This window comes from Ammospiza caudacuta, chromosome Z, assembly GCF_027887145.1.
Source record: "Ammospiza caudacuta isolate bAmmCau1 chromosome Z, bAmmCau1.pri, whole genome shotgun sequence".
In the NCBI taxonomy this organism is placed as follows: domain Eukaryota; kingdom Metazoa; phylum Chordata; class Aves; order Passeriformes; family Passerellidae; genus Ammospiza; species Ammospiza caudacuta.
In genome coordinates this window covers 74129745-74148000 of record NC_080632.1, presented here as the reverse complement: position 1 = coordinate 74148000, position 18256 = coordinate 74129745, and the positions used below count along the sequence as shown (strand labels likewise).

General features: G+C 41.1%; 1 protein-coding gene across 1 annotated transcript in view; it reads right to left on the bottom strand.

Annotated features, from left to right (window-relative positions):
- PLCXD3 (phosphatidylinositol specific phospholipase C X domain containing 3) overlaps positions 1–18256 on the bottom strand; it is a 73439-nt gene that overhangs the window by 22387 nt on the left and 32796 nt on the right. The window contains exon 2 of the mRNA XM_058824211.1: positions 3265–3973. Coding sequence (XP_058680194.1) covers positions 3265–3973 — 709 coding nt within the window. The remainder of the gene's footprint in view (positions 1–3264; positions 3974–18256) is intronic.

The following is an 18256-nucleotide window of genomic DNA, read 5'->3' as shown; positions in this document are numbered from 1 at the left end:
TGGTCCTAGGAAGACCTTACAAAAAATAGCTTTGCCCTCACGTATTTGTGCAGGACAGAAAGCTTCAAAACTTTTAATTTCTCCTTCTTTCTAATTACCATAACACAGAATACTTACTACCTGTTATGACAGCAAACCTTTGAGCAAACATTATCAGTAGAAAACTCCTGGTATATCTTCACTGAATTGAGTCGTAGGAGCATGAAAATGTTTTGGGCTTTGGATATTTTTTTTTTAATTGAGGTTATTTTGGGCCTCATATCTTGCATACCTGAGCTCTAGGGAACAGGCTATAGAATAACATCTCTACCCTTTCTGAAATATATTGCCTTGGAAGGCTTCTCTACTACAGTGTGAGCGTGGACCTCTACCATCACAGGCAATCACGATGAAAAGCCATTAAGCCAACCATTTGGCTGAGAGGAATATTTCACTGTGTTCTTTCCCAAAGAAAGCTGCAAAACAGCAGAATGGAGTCCGGATGGGATTGCTGTATGGAGTCTGCTCACAGATTCCCTAGTCCAATGGATGCTATGACTGAGGGAAACCATGCTCTCCCTCTAAGGCAGCCACTGCTCTTCAAATCATAAACAATTTCATTATTAAAAACAACTTCAGAGATCAAAACCTGACATGTTTCATTGTATCTGAGGCGATCTACACTTTGCCCTATTTTCAAAACAAAGTCAATATGTAAAAGGCCACTGTGCAGGTGGAGAAATAAAACAAAATAAATTACTACATGTTTTATTCAAAATGCAAAAGGAACATTTCTTAAATGCAATACTTAATTTAGGAGAAAAACCAAACCAAACAACAAACCCTCACATCAGGATTATTTGAAAAATTCAACCTTATTCATTTGAATTCAGAACTTTTAAATTCAATGAGAGGGAAGAATCCCATCCAAGTATGGTTACAAAACTGCTTCCAAAATCAAGATAACTACATTCTTAATGTAAGGCTCTACACCACCATTTCTTAAAAAGGAGAAAACAGTGTAATGTATAAGTCTATGCAGTAACTGGCAACAAAAGCACATATGTTACCCACCTGGACACAAAGATGGGATTTGGTCTGGACATTTATTTTGAAAAGAACAAAATAATATTTTTACTGAGTGATGGTTCAAGGTGACAAACATAGCACAGCTGGAACGTATGTCTTGTTACCTTTGGTGTGGATATTTTTAAGCTACTGAAACATTAAGGCAGGGTAGACTGAAGACAACTGTGCAAATTCTACTGTGAAAATAGTACTTCATCTTTTAATTGCTTGCCTATTTATTTTTAACAGAATCTTCATAAAATGAGGAGCACTTCTGAATATATTTGATGTTTACTTTTAGAGCAGTTAACTCAAAATACAGGCTCAGTTTCTATCAATATTATCATAAATTTCAAACTTACATATTATCATATCAAACCAATATTATCATAAATTTCTTCCCACAGTCTATTTTTGTTTTAAAATAAAAATTAAAAATGAGATGCCATACTTAAGACTAAATATTGGCCTTGGAGATTATTTTAAAGATCCATTTCTCTCATAAGTGCTAAAAGAATTATACAAAAAAGGAAACAACTTTTCATGTAGAAATGTGACTACACACTCGGGGACCATGTGAAAAATATCAGTTAAAATCTGGCATAACAACATTTCCAGGTTTTTCTGCCCAATTACTTATTGGCTTTTGAAGGTAGTTATAATTTCAAGATTTGCTGTTGGGAAAGGCACACTGAGAGTTCAACGGCTCTGGATATTCAAAACTCAGTCAAACATTTTCAGCATCTATTTCAAGTCTTTGCTTTACAAACAGCTTCTAAGAAGCACATTAGAAGCCAAAGATGAAGAAAATGAGGTTTGATGGCTATTTTATTGATACAAAAAGCTTTAAGAACAACCTGTTAGCTTCCTGATTGTCCTACTTCATGTTCTAAAGAACAATCAGGAAGATGTTTACCAGAGGAAAAAGTTCCCTAACAACAAGGTGTTTATCGGTAAAATCCATCAACAAAGCAGTGTTTTAGTGCAGAGAAGTGCTCTTCAGACTCAGGAGAGAGGGAGACTCCCCAGCCTGATGGAGCCCCTAAAACAGAGATGAAGGATATACCAACAGCTGCAAGTGCAGTCACACAAGTGCTTCTAAATCCTGTTCCACTGCCTGTAAAACCTTCCAAGTCAGTGTTTTACCGTGTCAGGTGAGGTTTTTACCTATTTTTTCCAGTCAAGAGCTGCTTTGGAAAACTGCCGTAAAAACAGCTCAACCTTTCCCAAATATGAGGCATGTTTTCTTTGCAGACACTGCATTTTTCATAGAAGGGGTTATGCTCCCAACAGACCTTCCTGTCACAGGCACATCCCTGAAGAGACCAAAACATTAGCAGGACACTGACCCTCATTGTAATTTTTTTACACTCTGCAACCCTTCTTTATTTTCAAGGAGAAAAAGAAAATAGCTCTTGCATCCTGGCATTAAGTTTCAGTTTTCCTACCAAGTTGTCAAGAACATAGTCACACATATATGCCTTTAAGCTCAAAACTGGCTGTGATTTATCAAAGTCAGAATGGTATAAATAATGCATGTCTTGCACAGGTGGCTTTTTTTGTAATAGAACAACTAATGGCCTGTCAATAAGCTATTCCATATACAGAAGCTATATGATAGTCTGCCATCTCTTTCCTGTATGGTAAATGAAGAAAGACTTTAAGGAGTCAAATTCTCTCTAATGGTGTCCTGCTGTCTTTGATACGATGTGTGATGGTACAGAGACAGAGAAACCATGCATCTTTGCGTAATGGCAAATCCTGCAGCATCAGGCTTTGCTGATGAGCCAGGACAGGTTTTTTTTTAATCCAATATCTGAAGCCTGATGAACAAACAAAAGATTACCTAGATCATACAGATAGATTTGTCTAGATAATACAGATAAGATTTTCCAGTACAGAAATCCTAGACATGATATTCAGTGATTATGGTAAGAAACCACATTTGGAAAACAAAGCAAATAAGCAAAACCTGCATTCAGAAAAAAAGAGAAGGTTAAGCCAATAAGGCTTATTGGCAGATTTTCTTTCAAGATGCAAAAGTTTGTCCTTCAATGTGTTTCTCTTTAAATATTTTAGGATTATGCCAAGTTCTGACTGGCCCACAGTAGCATGGAAGAAATGCATCTGCTAGAGTGCCTTTAAAAGGAATTGGAAGAACAGCACTACCAACACACATTCAGCACAGTCAGCACACCTTACCAGCCACAAACTCACCTCTCTGTGATCGTTTCTCTGAGACCACTTGCAACCCCTTTCACCACTGTACTAGCCTTTGGTGTCAGCACTACTTGAGATATGAAAAAGGAGCCTTTCTTCCTTCTTTCAGTGATTGATGCCTGCAGGAACTGAATCAGCTTTTCCGTATCTGTTGTGTTTGCCCATGGAGCTGGCATCATCTGGCCTGGCCACAGGAAGGCCACCTCGACGGCCACAGGACTGTGGTAGAACACGAGCACTTGGTGCTCCTTTTCCCACAGGTACTGGAGGCTGACTTCATGGGCAAATATAGCAGGACACATTTTGTTTCCGTATGTGTCCTTGAGCATCTGGACAAGCTTTTCATGATGGCATTTCTGCATCCCGTAGAAATGATTGAAGTCCAAGAAGACCACTTCCTTTGGGTGCTCAGAGAGAAACGCGTTGATCTCCTCCAGACCTTCCTTGACTTTGGCACTGAATAAACCGTGGGCGAAGTAGAGTTCATTGTCTGGGTCTCTGGGCTTGGTGGAAATTCTGAGATCAAAATACCGTATACCTGCCCCCAGCTGGCTGGTGAAGTTCATGGTCTGTGTAGCCAGCCACTTCCTCATCAGCTTTTTAGCCACAGTCCCAAAAACTGACACAAAATTCTGGACCGTCTCTGGCTGTTCAGGCCCAACTGGAGAGGCTTCATCAATGTAGAAGCTAAAAGAGTCATGAGACCCTAAAATACAAGAGAGAAAAATTATAAAAAATATATTAAAAGCCTTTAGTGGTTTTTCTCAATGAAAATAATTTTCTGACCTCTACCAACACCCACCAACCAACCCTCACACCCGTTCCCTCAACAACAGTACATTTGTCTGGCAGCATTTGCCCCAACAACACTTTGTAGGAGCTTGAAAGAAAGTCTGTTTCACTGCTTGTCTGGATGCTCAGTCACTCTCTTCCAGCTCTTACTTATGCCTTTAGGATCAATGAACCCAGTGGCCTCTGAAGATCAAAGCAATTCTGGTAGCAAAGCAAAACAATAAATCCCTTGAGCCAAGGAGGAGAGTTTGGCCCTGCACACTGAATTGTGCACTGTTTAGTCTGTAGAACCAAAGGAAAAAACCAAAACAAACCAATATCCTTCCACACATACCTTTATAGCCAGATAAAATAGGAGTTGGAAAAATGTCAAGGAACATAAATATTTTATGTTCTATCTTAAATCAAGTCTCATCTGGTCATACACAAGGTTACTAAATGGTTTTCCTTCTTAAATTTACTTCTAAAATTCTTTACTTTCTTTTGCTAAATAAGTACAAGACGTAGAGCGAAGAACAGCATTGCATTCCACTGATAAAATTCAGAAACTCAGACAAAAGCCTCAGCATTCAGACAAAAACTCAGCATTCAGACATCAACATGAAAGCAGTTATATGGAGTTATAAGCTGACCCTAGGAGATGCTTATCATCTTCGTCAATCATTACCCTGCTGAACACCTGGTGTTTGCACCTGGCAGTTTGCACAGAAACACTGTCCAGCTGCGGGCAGAGCCACACTCCTGCCATTCCAGCCATAGATGGTTCTGGTCAGACTCGCAGCAGCAAGCAGGTCTGCTGCTCAGCCTGACACACACTGCTTGCAAAACTCCTTCAAAGTCAGCAGGACTTGTATTCTGGAAATGGACTCCAGTACTAGGTGCTCAGAGATCCAAACCCTACATCAAAATGAGTTCACAGCACTGGTCTTGTCTGTCACCAATGCTTTTGCAGGTGCTTTTCCAAATTGCTTTCCAAAGCACGCATGCTGTAGCAAGTAAGTATCACAGTAATGAAATTCTGCCAGTCAGTCATTTCTGAGAGTGATGCTACTTTACCTGAACTGGAATAAACCCTATAAACTGAAGCAGCAGCTATAACATTTTCTTCTTTAACAACAAATGGAGTCATGACAAATCATCCTAGACTCTGGCTTGGATTTGGCTTTGTTTAATCTGAGAAATATCTTGAAATTTTGTACACACCTACTTCTTCTGGTTGCCTCTTTGAACTGCATTTTGCTTTAAATATTAAATAACTTTTCCATTTTGATGAAGCTTTCTACTGCTAGGTGTTGAAGTGATAATGTATTTCTTGCAGCACCTGATTAGATCACGCAGTATCTGGTTACACATTGATATCCTTGGGGACTAGATCTGCATACAGAATTCTAATGGTAAAACAAATTATTAGAGCAATGGCCTGTGTATCAACAGTATTACAGGGAAAATCAATGAGATGCATTAAATGTTCTGCTCAGTGTAACCTGCACTAATCTAGAAATCAAAGTAAATCCAGTCTTGTTTAAAACAAGGCACAGCCACTGATATTAGGAAGGGATGGATTTTGCAAACCCCCCCTTTGCCCATTGAAGCCCATTTTATTTTTGTAGAGTTTTATGCCAGATTAAGTACCTGTGTAAACCTGATCAACTGATTAGAGCAGTAGGCTCAAAATGGTATTAAGACTAATTAAACCATTTGTCTCTGATCTTCTTGTCTGCAGACATGGGCAACCTGAAGTTGCAGAAAACGCAGTAGCTAAAGTTGACCCCAGCACTGCCAGTGGGCACATATTGGTTTAAAATTCTTCTTAAAACTACTTTAGTCAAGAAAAGCAGCACAATTCCAATTCTCACAGCAGAAACCAAGGTGAACAACCTGTCAACAGGTACCTTTTAGCTACTGGTGATGCAAAACACAGAGAAGTGTGTGTGTGTGTGTGTGTGTGTGTGTGTGAGTGTGCGTGAATGTGTGTGTGTGTGTGTGTGTGTGTGTGTGTGTGTGTGTGTGTGAACATCACAGCTAGAAATACCTGAACACTGCAAGTTGGACAGGTCAGAAAAATATTTTTTCCTCATTAAAGTCTTTGTGCACATATTTGAGCCTAAAAATAGGTGTTTCTATGTGGATGGTGATGAGAAAACTGCACAGTGTTCAGTGAATTTTCATGTTTTGTAACCCAAACAAGGAAGCCCTACAGGATAATACAAAAAGGAAATAAGGCTTAACTTGGTTGACGAAAAATGAAGCAGAGGTCAGCTGTTCAAAAGTATGTAGACATTCATCCTGAACAAAACATACAGCAAATATTTTGTCTTTTCATATGTATAACTACTTGGAACAGGTCAATTAAATATTAATTTTCATCATGCACTCATCTATATTTCCTTTTGCCTTAATCATGCCTTGTTGTCTCAGATAGCTTACTGGTGTAACTCACAGAAATTCAAAATCCTTACACTTAGCAGAGTAAATTAGGGTATAATCTTTTCCACTGTCATGCCCAAAATCACTATATTCCTGGTAATGAGGGAATCCTGTAAAAACATGCTTTTGGCAACCATGTTTCCTTCCAAATCTTTCTTTTGTGCACAGGGACATTCCCCTCCTACATTTTCACTGGAAAGTGTTTTTGCAGGTTCTCTCTACCACCAAAGTTCAGCCTCCATGAAGAGAGGACACAGGTTACACTGAGGAACACAAATGCTATGATGCCTGCAATCTTTGGAAGGTGGTGGCCCTTGCACATCATCTATCTCTGTTATGGCAGGTCTGTCCAACAGACTTCACAGTCTGAGACCTGGAGAAGCAAAAAGGGCAAATTACTCATCCCAAGTAATTCAGGGAGCAAAAGAAGATATTCCTCTTGTGTGCAGACATAGTTTCTCACCATGCACACTGTTTTCCCACTATTTCAACAACCCAGCCTATCCAAGAAGTCAAGGATAAAGGCTCATGGATCAGCATGATGGGGATAGCAAACAAGGGGTTAATGTGGAGTGCACATACTATAGACTGCCCAGTCAAGAAAAGAAAGTGGATGAAGCCTTTAAACAACTGGAAGAAGCTTCATAACTACATGTTTTCATGGGGGAATTTTGAGACATTTGCTGGCAGAGCAGAACAGCAAAGTGAAGGACATTCAGAGAGCACCAGAAACTTATTTTTTCTGCAGATACTCCTTTTAGTAGTGAAGTTGCACTGCTGGATGTTGTATGAATTAAGGAAGAAATTGATAGGGACATAAAGGCTGATGACAGCCTTAGACTGAGTGACTACAAGGAGAAATAAGAATTTGAAATACTCAGGAAAGCAATGAAGGCAAAAAGCAGAACAAATATCCTGGATTTCAGAGCAACTGTCTTGGCTTGTTCAGGAAATTGGTAAGTGGTAGCCTGGAAGAACTCAATTACCTTAAATGCCAAGGGACTCAGCAGAAAGGGCTGAACTTGGAAAGTAACTTCTCTAAAACATATGAATAGAGTGTGAAGAAACAAGGAGGTAATGCAGGAGGCAAGTTTGTCTGGAGGAGTAACTTCTGAGTGGCATCAAACTTAAGAAGCCATTACAGAAGGTTTTAGCAAGGACAGATTGCCAGGGAGGAACAGAGGACAAAGGCACAGAGGGAGTTAAGAAGGGCACAGCTGTGAAGGGAAACCTGCAAGGAATGGGAAAGGCAACATGCAGCTTCTGCTGATATATCAACAACAAAAAAAGCACAGAGAAAACAGGTCCACTACAGAACATGGCAGGAGACCTGAAGGATGGAATGCCATCCAGAGGGATCTGGACAGGTTTGAGAAGTAACCCATGAGAATATAATGAGGTTTAACAAGGCCAAGTGCTGGTGCTGCACCTGGGTAGGAACAACCTCACTATCAGCCCAGGCTGGGCATGAGCAGCCCCAGAGCAGCCGTGCCCAGAAGGGCTTGGGGGTGCTGTGGGTGAGAGGCTGCACATGGCCCAGCCATGGCACTCCCAGCACAGAGAGCCAAACGTGTCCTGGGCGGCACCCAGAGCCCCGTGGGCAGCAGGGCAGGGAGGGGATTCTGCCCCTCTGCTCTGCTCTGCTGAGACCCACCTGGAGCACTGCATCCAGAGCTGGGGTCCTCTGAACAGGAGGGACAGGGACCGGCTGGAGCAAGCCCAGAGCAGCACCTTTGATCATAAAGATGATGAAAGGGCTTCTTCTCTGAGAACAGCTTGAGAAAGCTGGGGTTGTTAAGCTTGGGAAACAGGAAGCTGCTGAATAGCAGCTTTCCAGTACCTAAAGGGGTCTTATTTAGAAGAGAGAGAGCAAGTTTTCAAATGGACAGCCACAGGACTAGGAAGAACAGTTTTAAATTAAAGAGGAGAAATTTAGATTAGATGTCAGGAAGAGGGCAGTGTTACTCAGAGAGCAGTGAGGCACTGCATCAGGTTGCCCAAGGAAGTTGTGGATACCCCATCCCTGGAAGTATTCAAGGCCAAGTGCTGGCTAGCATTTGTAATCTGGTCTAGTGAAACATGTACCTGACCTCAGCAAAGGGGTTGGAAAAAATGACCTTTAAGATTCTTTCCAAGTCAAACCATTCCATTATTCCATAAGAAATTACCAAGAGACACCTAAAGTGTCTACACCAGCCATGACTCAAAGAACAGAAGTGGTCTGTTTCAACCACTGAGACACTAAATTTTCATAAATGGGATATTAAAGAATAAATTGTGCAGTATCACTTAGATTGCTAGAAATCCCCTGCTAGTATTTTTACTAGGGAGAACTGTCTACTGTTTTCTTTCCTGGATTCCTGTAATAGGGCAATTGGGAATATTTAACCCACTACCACTCACTATGGACATATTTATGGTTTCCCTGGAGGGCTAACCCCCCCATTTAAAAAGTAATTGGGCTTCATGCTGAAAGAAGTCCCTAAGGGAGAATACATTTTAGTTCAGAATAGTTTCTTCAGTCTCTTGGAGATTTACATAGAGGCATGGCAAATCTATTTTTGGTGGCTAAGCTTAAATATATCATTCACAAAGCCAACAAGTATACGTGAACTTTGCCATGCCTTTCCTTGCTTCCCTGTCATCTCTGGCCATCCCTTGGCAAATACAGCCTTGTAAACAGCACCTAGAATTGAACAGCACCTAGAATTGAATGAGCAATATCCTTCCAACAGCAGCTATCACACCCTGATGATCCACAAGTACCAGAAAAAAAAAAAAAAAACACAAACAAAGAGAAGAAACAATTCACAGGTTTTAGGATGTTTTGGTCTTCCTTTTCTTCCATGGATCTCTTGTCTCTATGCTAGGAGTTATCCAATAGCTTTTGGAAGTGGAATTTTTACTAGTACTTTAAGTGTCACTAAAAGCTTTACCTGTGGTCTTTCTGTATTTAGGAGATGTCATCCCTTTGTGACTATTGCTGAAATGTCACATGCAGTGCCACATAATTCCTTTAAAGACATCCTTATCAAAGAGGGCTCTACAGTGACTGACAGCTGGTAACATGTTTCTTGGATGGTGTAGAGAATAGCTAGAACAAAGCCCATGACCTCTAGTACACAGGAGTTCAATGGAAATGTTCTTGCAGTCTCATTTGGTCTGTTCTACCTGTCTTTTTTGACCTTAAAAATCAATCAGCCAAGGGAGAAGCCTTATGAATTGTCAGCTAGTTGCACTGCCACTTCAAGGAACAGCAAAGCCTAGTCATGAACCCTACAGTTAATGCACCTCAGTACTGTGTTCTGCCTTCTTTTTGAGATGGCTGAGTGCTGCTCTCCTCATCAAAGCCACAGCACATCTCAGGAAGTCAAAAGGTGCTGCCAAGAGCAGTCCAGTCCCCTTTAGCTTGCAAACTGCTTGGGTGATATCAGCTTTGTTTGATAAAAACACTAAACAGGCAAACAAAACCAAAACTGGAAGAAACAGAGAGATTATAGATTGCCCAGTGTCCAAGTGTCCACACAGGTAACTGCCTCACTTTCCAGCTGTTCTTCCAGTGTTCATCACCAGCAGTGTGTCCCTGACCCCAATTGAAGGTCACAGCTTAGTCACATATTCACACTTAAGAGTCCACAATCTAAAGGCGTGGGAAGAAAGGTAGATATTACCTCTGATAAAGCAAAAATCCAGATACTGAACAAGTCCCAAGAACAGGAATACTGGCATGATATTAAAAATTGGCATACATGTACATGTATACAGCATATATAAATAAATATACTCCTGTCCTCCAAGAAATTGCACTCTTCTGGTACTTGTATCCCATTCTGCCTTGAAAACATTGGTTATAATGTGTGAAACAGTGAGGAAAGGAAATGTTTGCTTCCTTCTTGCCCCATAACTTCCCAGAAGTGACAGCTCCCCCTGCCTCCCCCCGCATATTCTCTCCACCACCAGGTGAGTTCTGGACCAGCCACTGGAATTGCATATAAAGGTAACTTGGACTCTGGTCCTGTGCATGGGAATACATCATTGGGAGTCTGGACTGTGCTGCTTTATTGAGACTGTCCTGCAGACAAAAGGGACAATCTGAGAAACCAGGCAGGAGCGCAGGCACCACCATGCAACCATTTTAATGTGGTTTGCTTGCACAGGTGAGCTGAACTACTTTGTATTGTATTTTGGAACCTCTGCCTGGGTTTCTAATGCTATTTCTGCCATGCATGGAACTCAGCATTACCCAGCCAAAGCCCCTCAGCTGGAGCCCCTCAGTCCATATCAAATGTCCAAGCACAACTTTAACAGACTCACCAGCTACTGGACTGATCTAGGACACAGCCTAGAACTGCATGTACAAAACATTCAAAACCCAGCACAAAGCATCTGCTTCTTGTTCAGTGTGATACAGAATAGAGAGTTTATTTTCAGGGATTCAAAGAACAGGTCAGTTTGGAAGAAAACTCTGGAGGTCATCTGGTCCAATCTTCCCTCCTCCTGAGTGAAATAAAGAAAAATATGCAGACTTGACCACAGATCATTGAAGACTTCTCAAAAACACCTTGCCGAAGCAGCTCCTTAGCCAGGAAGAAAGAAGAGCTGGTAGGCCATCAGTCAAGAAATGGCATTCCATATCTAATGACCAACTTTCATACCTGGAATGACTTTGTTTTGTCCTCCCTATAAAAAAAGAAAATTTTCATGCAACAAGAGAGGATTTTAAACAATTACTTGCTCTTGTTCCTCTTACATGTCCTTATCACCTGTGAAATACTCTTGAGAATCATTTTGGTTTGTACTTTTGAACATGTCTATACTTGCTTCCACGGGGAGAATACTACTGTTGATATTGCCAGTACCCCATGACCATGATGAACTGCTCCTCACTCAGGCCAAGGTTGTTACTTACCATTTGAAGCTGTTAAGAAACAGCTTATAAAATATGGCAGTGCCTGCACTGGGAAGTGTTTCTGGTCACTGGACTGAGCCAAGATCAGTGCCTTGCCTAAGCTCTGCTTCTTTCCCACAAAGAACTCACTTCTCAAAAATAAAACAGGTTGGGAGGTGGGGAGGGATCTGCTTGGTATTAAGGCCCTAGGTAGCTAGTAATTATCACAGTATGACAGACAAGCTTGGCTACAAATCTGATTAGATTACTCATTATTCAATTCATACTAATGTTTGGTGTATAGAAAAGTACCCACATGCAATTTCTCAAAACTTCCCTCCTGCCAACACAAAGACCAGCTCCCATTCCTTTTAGAACACTGTATCAGTCAACTCCACTTTTCATATTCTCAATACTGTGTTGAAAAGTAGAGAGAAAAAAAACCCCCAAGCTGTAATTATATTTCTAGCTCTCCAAACTGTGCGAGCACATTCACAATCACGGCCACCACAAGCTTAGTTTTGCTAAAGAAACTGTTCTTTAACAGAAGTTTAGCACATGCTGCCTTCCTGAGAGTTTTCCTTCTTACTTACTAACTTCTTTACTATCCTGAAATTGTTTGTGTAGGGTGAGATGAAATAACTTTTCCTGAGACACTGCCAAGTGCAGATAGCCTCCCACTTCTTCCCAGGCAAACCACCTCCTGACAGATTTCCTTGGAGGTTTCATGCAGCCAGCACTCAGAAGGCAGCATGGTGCAGCATCACATGGACAGCAGGGACTTTCTAAGAGTCCCAGATGGTGTATTCTAAAAGCTCACCTTTAAGTGAATAACTAGTTAATCAAATGCAGATCTAAACAAGGCAGATATTACACAGGCAAATGTAAGATTAACACAGCTGAGAATCAGTAAAAGGGCAGCGAGGCCAGGACACAGCACAGGGAGGAGAAGGCTCCGTCTCCTTTTTGCCCAGCGCAGCAGAGCCCTCGCCCAGGGCTGCAGGAGCAGCAGGGCAACTCAGGGCAGCAGGCAGGAGTGGGGCAGCAGTGTTGCAGTGTGTTGCAATTTCCTGTTTTAAACTTCCCAGTCCCTTCCCAGGTGTGGCAATACCTCTCTTCCCCTTCCCCTCACCCCCGGCTGGTTTGTCAGTCAGTCTTAAACATTCCAGCAAGGCCATTGTGGGGTCCCTCGAGTTCAAAGGATGCCCTTCAGGCCTGGGAGTCATTGGCCTGTCTATGTGTCCCTCGTCCCCTGAGACCCTCCTCCTCCCACCTGGTTGGTGCTCACCTGTCCCTTCCCCTCCCCCTGTCCCTGGGCTTAAATTGAGCCAGAACCATGTGCTCGGCATTCTGTTGGACCTGATACTAAGATTCAGACATCTGTGACCATGGAATAAAACTCTGGATATTAAACTTCCAGCAGAATTCGTCTCCTTTTCCTCTTCACCGTAGCCTGCAGCCTTTCCACCCAAGGTAAACTGAGTTTCTACAAGCCTGGACTTGTTTCAGTGCCCAGAAGCAACATCCAGCCAGCCAAAAGAGTTTCTGAGGTGAAATACCACAGTTCCGCCTTTGGCCCAGCAGCAAGGGTCAGACGAGCCCAGGCACAATCTACCTGGTAATATTGGGATCCTATTCCAAAACAGCAGGGCAGCTCAGGGCAGCAGCACTGCTCTCCATGCCCAGAGCACTCCCCACTGCTCATCCAGAGCGAGTCAGGCCACCAGAACTCCTGCCAGCACTCAAAGACAAACAGAAGTGTGGGGAACATTTTTGCATTATACATGTAAAAGTGGAAAGGATCATGCTGAGGGCTGAGAGATTCAGCTGGTGTGTCTTCTCCACTGTTTTTTTTCCAAATGTGGTCTAAACATCATATCTGTACGCAGAAGAAAAGGTGAAGGAGAAAGGCAGTGATACTACTTGTGCATATACCACATTAAAAAAACACCCTGTTGAACATTTGGGCACTGCATTGAAAATTTTAAAAAGTGCAAAAGGCTTTAAACTTTAAAAACCTGCCCACAACAAGCCACTAAAAAAGTTATTTTTATTTGTTCAGTCAAGCAAAACTGCAAACATGATTTCACAGTGTTTTGTGAGCAGACACAAAGCACAAATTCTGTAATAGAAGAAGGTTCCCTTCACCTATCAGGCTAAAACACAGCAGAATTCATGGAAATACTTCAACCCAAACTTAAAAAAATTAGTAAACCAGGTCCTCATTTTTGGCAGAGCAAGAGTGAAAAAAAAAAAAAATCTAAGTTTCTAAAAATAATCTTTACATTAGAAATGACCAAGCATCTAAAACATATGGTTTAAGGTCATCAGAATTTATAACTTCAGCAGCAGACTGGACATAGCACCACAGCTTGCATGGGGCAGGTCAAGTGCTGTAGCATGCAGAGTGGCATGGTCTTCTTGTTTATTTGTTTCCATATATGGAGATTGTACAGAATATTCTAGATCACATAAATTAGCATCACATATAACCTTGTATTTTATGCCCAACTATAATTTGAATACAAATTAACTACCTAATCCCTGGGAAATCAAATTCATTGGGGCAGAGCTGTAGCTGCTATCTATTACCCAAACCCCACAAATGAAAATTCTTTTAAGTCTTTGCTTTTCTGTGAACTGTGCAAACAAATCTGGTATTACATGTTTTCTTTTCACTCTGCAAGCTCACTGCTGCTCTGATGTATGAGATCTCTATCAGATCTCACATTTTAGTTAAAGACTAGTCTCAGAAATACCATAATAGCTATTTTTCATCTTAATTTAGGGACCAGCAGACAGGAATGTGAAAGAAGGAAGGAAAGAAAAAGGGAGGAAAAAATAGCAAGAGATATATCTGATTCTAAGCATAAAATTAATGTGCCAGGAATAGTTTGGGGCGTATTTTGTTCCAGCACCAGCTCAGTCTGTCTATGTCATCAGCATCCTAGTCATATCTCCTGGGGCAATCAGAAGCACTAGAATTGTGAGCCAATAGCTTTGGGACTAGTGAGAGGCTGTGATGATCCCAGGCAGCTTCGCTGAGCCTGCAAAATGGCATCTGCCAACAGTGAGCACCTTCTGACCATAATTCTGGTTCATGATCCAAATGCATTGGCAGAAAAGGCTTGAAGGACAGCATGCACCTAAGAAAGCTCCTAAAAGAGAGAACGCTCATATTTCTATCTCTCCGTGCACACGAAAAGCACAGGTAATTCAATGTTCACACTCTAAAATAGCATCAAATCAGACAACTTCTGCTTCTTGAGCTTTTATTTGATTTACTTTCATGAAAAACATTCTTTAGTACCTTGAAACATGAGAAATTTCCCTTAAAATAACTGCCTTTGATTACACTGATATATGTCTTGCCACCTATTGTTTCTTTTTGGCAATGTAGAAGGTTTTGGATACTTGATTTTGCCTTTCCCTCACCTCTTGCATATGCCCTCTTCTTTGATTTTTTTTATCTCTGAAATACACAGTGCAGCTTTTTCCTAACTCACGACTGCATTGACACATCTACTAGCCTCAGTATAGCTCTTACTTCACTAAGCTCTTCATTCTATTTAAAAATCAGTAACAGTAATTTAAAAAACCCAACAAAATGAAAAAGGTGCAGCATTTTCTACTGAATCTAAGCATCCCTTCTAAACAGTTCTAGTGATCTTGTAGGTAACAGAAACTACTTGCACAGCATATATGGTTTCTGCATATCTTTACCCATAATTTTAGCCAAGAAAATGGCAAGAGCTGTGTCTGGACAAAATGAAACCGCATTGCAAAGCCAGTGGAAAGAATGATCACTTCAGTTAGGTTGTCTGTTTATTTTAAGATCCCTACAAGACAAGCACTGTGATCTGAGATGGATCACCACAAGAAATTTAAAAGGTAAGATTTTTCAATTTTACAAATATCAAACTGTGCTGCAAGAACCTCTGCAATGCAGAGAAAAAAGACTCTTCCTGCACTGAATTGAGTGCACTGGCCATCAGTTCACCAGAACTCTAGAATGGGACGGCTTAAAGACAATATGGATAAAGTTTTCTATTACCACACAAGAAATCCAGACTAGCTTTCTTTGCTTTTTCTCAGTCACCAAGTTTGAAAAACTGAGGCAAATCTGAGCAGCTCACCTGATGCCTAGGGAGAAAAGCTGCAAAATATATACCGTGTGATAGGAGAAATATTTTACCTTTTTCTGAGTCCGTTTGCAAAGGCTTTCATGAAGAAACACTCTTAAAGCATCATTTCAAAAACCTGTACATAAAGACTTAGCTGACTGACCACATCATGCCTGAGAGACAGCAAAAGGATGTAAAATACTGCAAAGTAAGAAGAGTTAAGATGGAAGCTTGTCAGGTGTTTTATATTTTGACTACTGCCCTTGTTACATACCCTTCCTTGTCATTTCGTTGCCTCAAATGTTCACATTAGACATCGCTCTACTTTTGTGCACTGCTTGGCAGATTTGAGGAAGAGCTTTAAACAAAGTTACTCCCTAAGCCAATCTGTAGAATGCAAGACTCATCCTCTGAGACCAGGTGCTCTAAAAGAAGTCTCTCATCCAAGGTCCTCTCAACCATAAGCAAAGACATCGTAAAGTTCAACTTCATGTACCCTAGAGGAAAATACTGAAGCAATTTCCCTAGGACCCTGAGATACAGATAGAAAACACTATGTCCTTTCTGCCAAAGCATTTTTTTTCCTGCCAAACTCTAGAAAAATATCCTTAAGCACTTGAAGCCCAAACTTTAGGAATTCACCGGCTACACATGCTCAAATGGAGCATCCCTCCAGCCCAGGGGTCCCCACACGGTCAGGAACTGTAATTCAGGAGACTGGGCAGAGGAATGGGCAAGTGGAGCAGTCTCACCACAAGGAAGCACATGGGCTCATTCAGCTGGCCATAAATATAACCTCTCTGCCAAGTTACCACATCGTGGTGTCACCGGCCTTCTCAAGCCCAGAGGTCTGCAAATAACAGCACAGCTTCTGCTTTGTTACACACACCACTGCTTGTCTGTTAGAAAGTAACTACAGAGAAAAAAACCTTTCTAGGAGGCCTCACTGTCTCCTCCATGTAATCAGTATTTGTCTTTTACATCCAACTGCATAACAAGGAAAACAGCCTCATGAAAAAGTTTTTGTACATGAGCTGTCAAGTAGAGGCTTTCCTAATTTGCCAGCTGCAAGGCCTCATGAGCCATCAGGCAGGGACACATTCTGAGCTCGCTGGCACCCAGAGCCCACAGCAGGCGTCAGAGCACATCCTCCTCAGACAGTGCTGCCCTCACACCTTTCAGTCCTGTTCCACATTGTGCTTTGCTGCTCAGATTCTCACAGAAGTTCTCCAGTCATGTTTAGTCACTGTAGACTATCTTTTCTAGGAGCACGTGTGGAAACCAACTACAACACCTGTAAAACAGAGGATCATGCCAGAAAACAGCCTCCTTTGGTGTGGTGGTACCAAAACTGGAAGACAATGAGCCAAGAGGCTTTAGAAAGGGAAGCAGCAGAGACATGTACCTATTTGGAAAAGAAGGACCCCAAGAACACCTTTCAACAAAACTATTAATTTGGTCCTTGCTAAATGGAAATATAAGCAAAGGTGAGCTGTTTTTTTAGCCATGAAAATAAATCAAAAAGAACAGAAAACACAAGAAAACACCAGAGGTATCAATCTCAATCAACAGACAGGAAATGGGACACACTTGCATGCTATATTAGCCTGTAGGTTAAATAAAAAACAAACAATCAAAACAAACCACTACACTATGATACACTAAAGAATTAAAAGTGCCACTCTTGGAAGAATCTTAGCTAGGATTGCAAAATGTATCTATCTGCCTCATCCTTGGTCTATATCTCTGCCACCCCAGTAACATAAAACTGCTTTTAATTTCATTTTGCAAACAGAAAGTAAAGACAAGTAAGACAAGTAAAGACACATAGAATAGAGAGAACTTGAACTGTCAATACCTGTCTTCTACACATCTCTTCTAAGATCACTAAAGAGGCAATTTAAAGGTCTGCATGATCAATGAACCTAGACTCCTGTCAAACACCTTGTAACGCCTAGCAATCCAATTTCAACCAGCTCTTCTTGCATTATTTGCTGCTAACATTATCCCTGCTTGATTCAACACAGCAATCAAATAAGCCACTACACAATACGGAGGGCTGCAAGAAATGAATGAAACCAGTTATAAAACAGTATTGATGTTATTTCATTTCCTAAGTTTCCAGCCTACAATCCACACCAGATCCCCAGTTGGCATTTATCAGTATAGCCCTAATGACCCATTAGGCCAATTTAGACTGCTGCAGATCTGGCTGTTAGTGTTAGACTTTAGCATTAAGAAGTCAATGAAAAAGCACAGGTGGTACTATTGATTAACTGAAAAAAACAGACAGATGATCTGTCCTTTTTCCAGACTCAGGATACAACTAATTTACACTGGATATGCTTGTGTCTTCAAAAGCAATTATTAATTTAGCTGTTTCATACTAACACTAAGTAAAATATCATCATTTCATAGTATCTTCCTTACATGTAATTGCATACCTTTGGCATCCTTTAACTAATTTCATCTGTTTTCAAGGATTCAAAAACTAACTTCAATTCAGTAAAATTTAGAATTAGTAAACATATTGTAAGGACACTTGAAAACTGAAAATGGAATGTTTTCAGTCTTGCATATGCTCAAAAAAGAAGCCATGTCTCCTCTGAACATAACAGCAATGACTGCAGTCCACCCAGACTGACATTGTTTGGGCTTCAGTGTGACACACAGCTTAGAAGTCAAAATATTGTTATCTGCAGCAATTCCACAGCTGGTGATACTGGTAAAGTTGAGGGTATTAGTAAAGCTGACATTT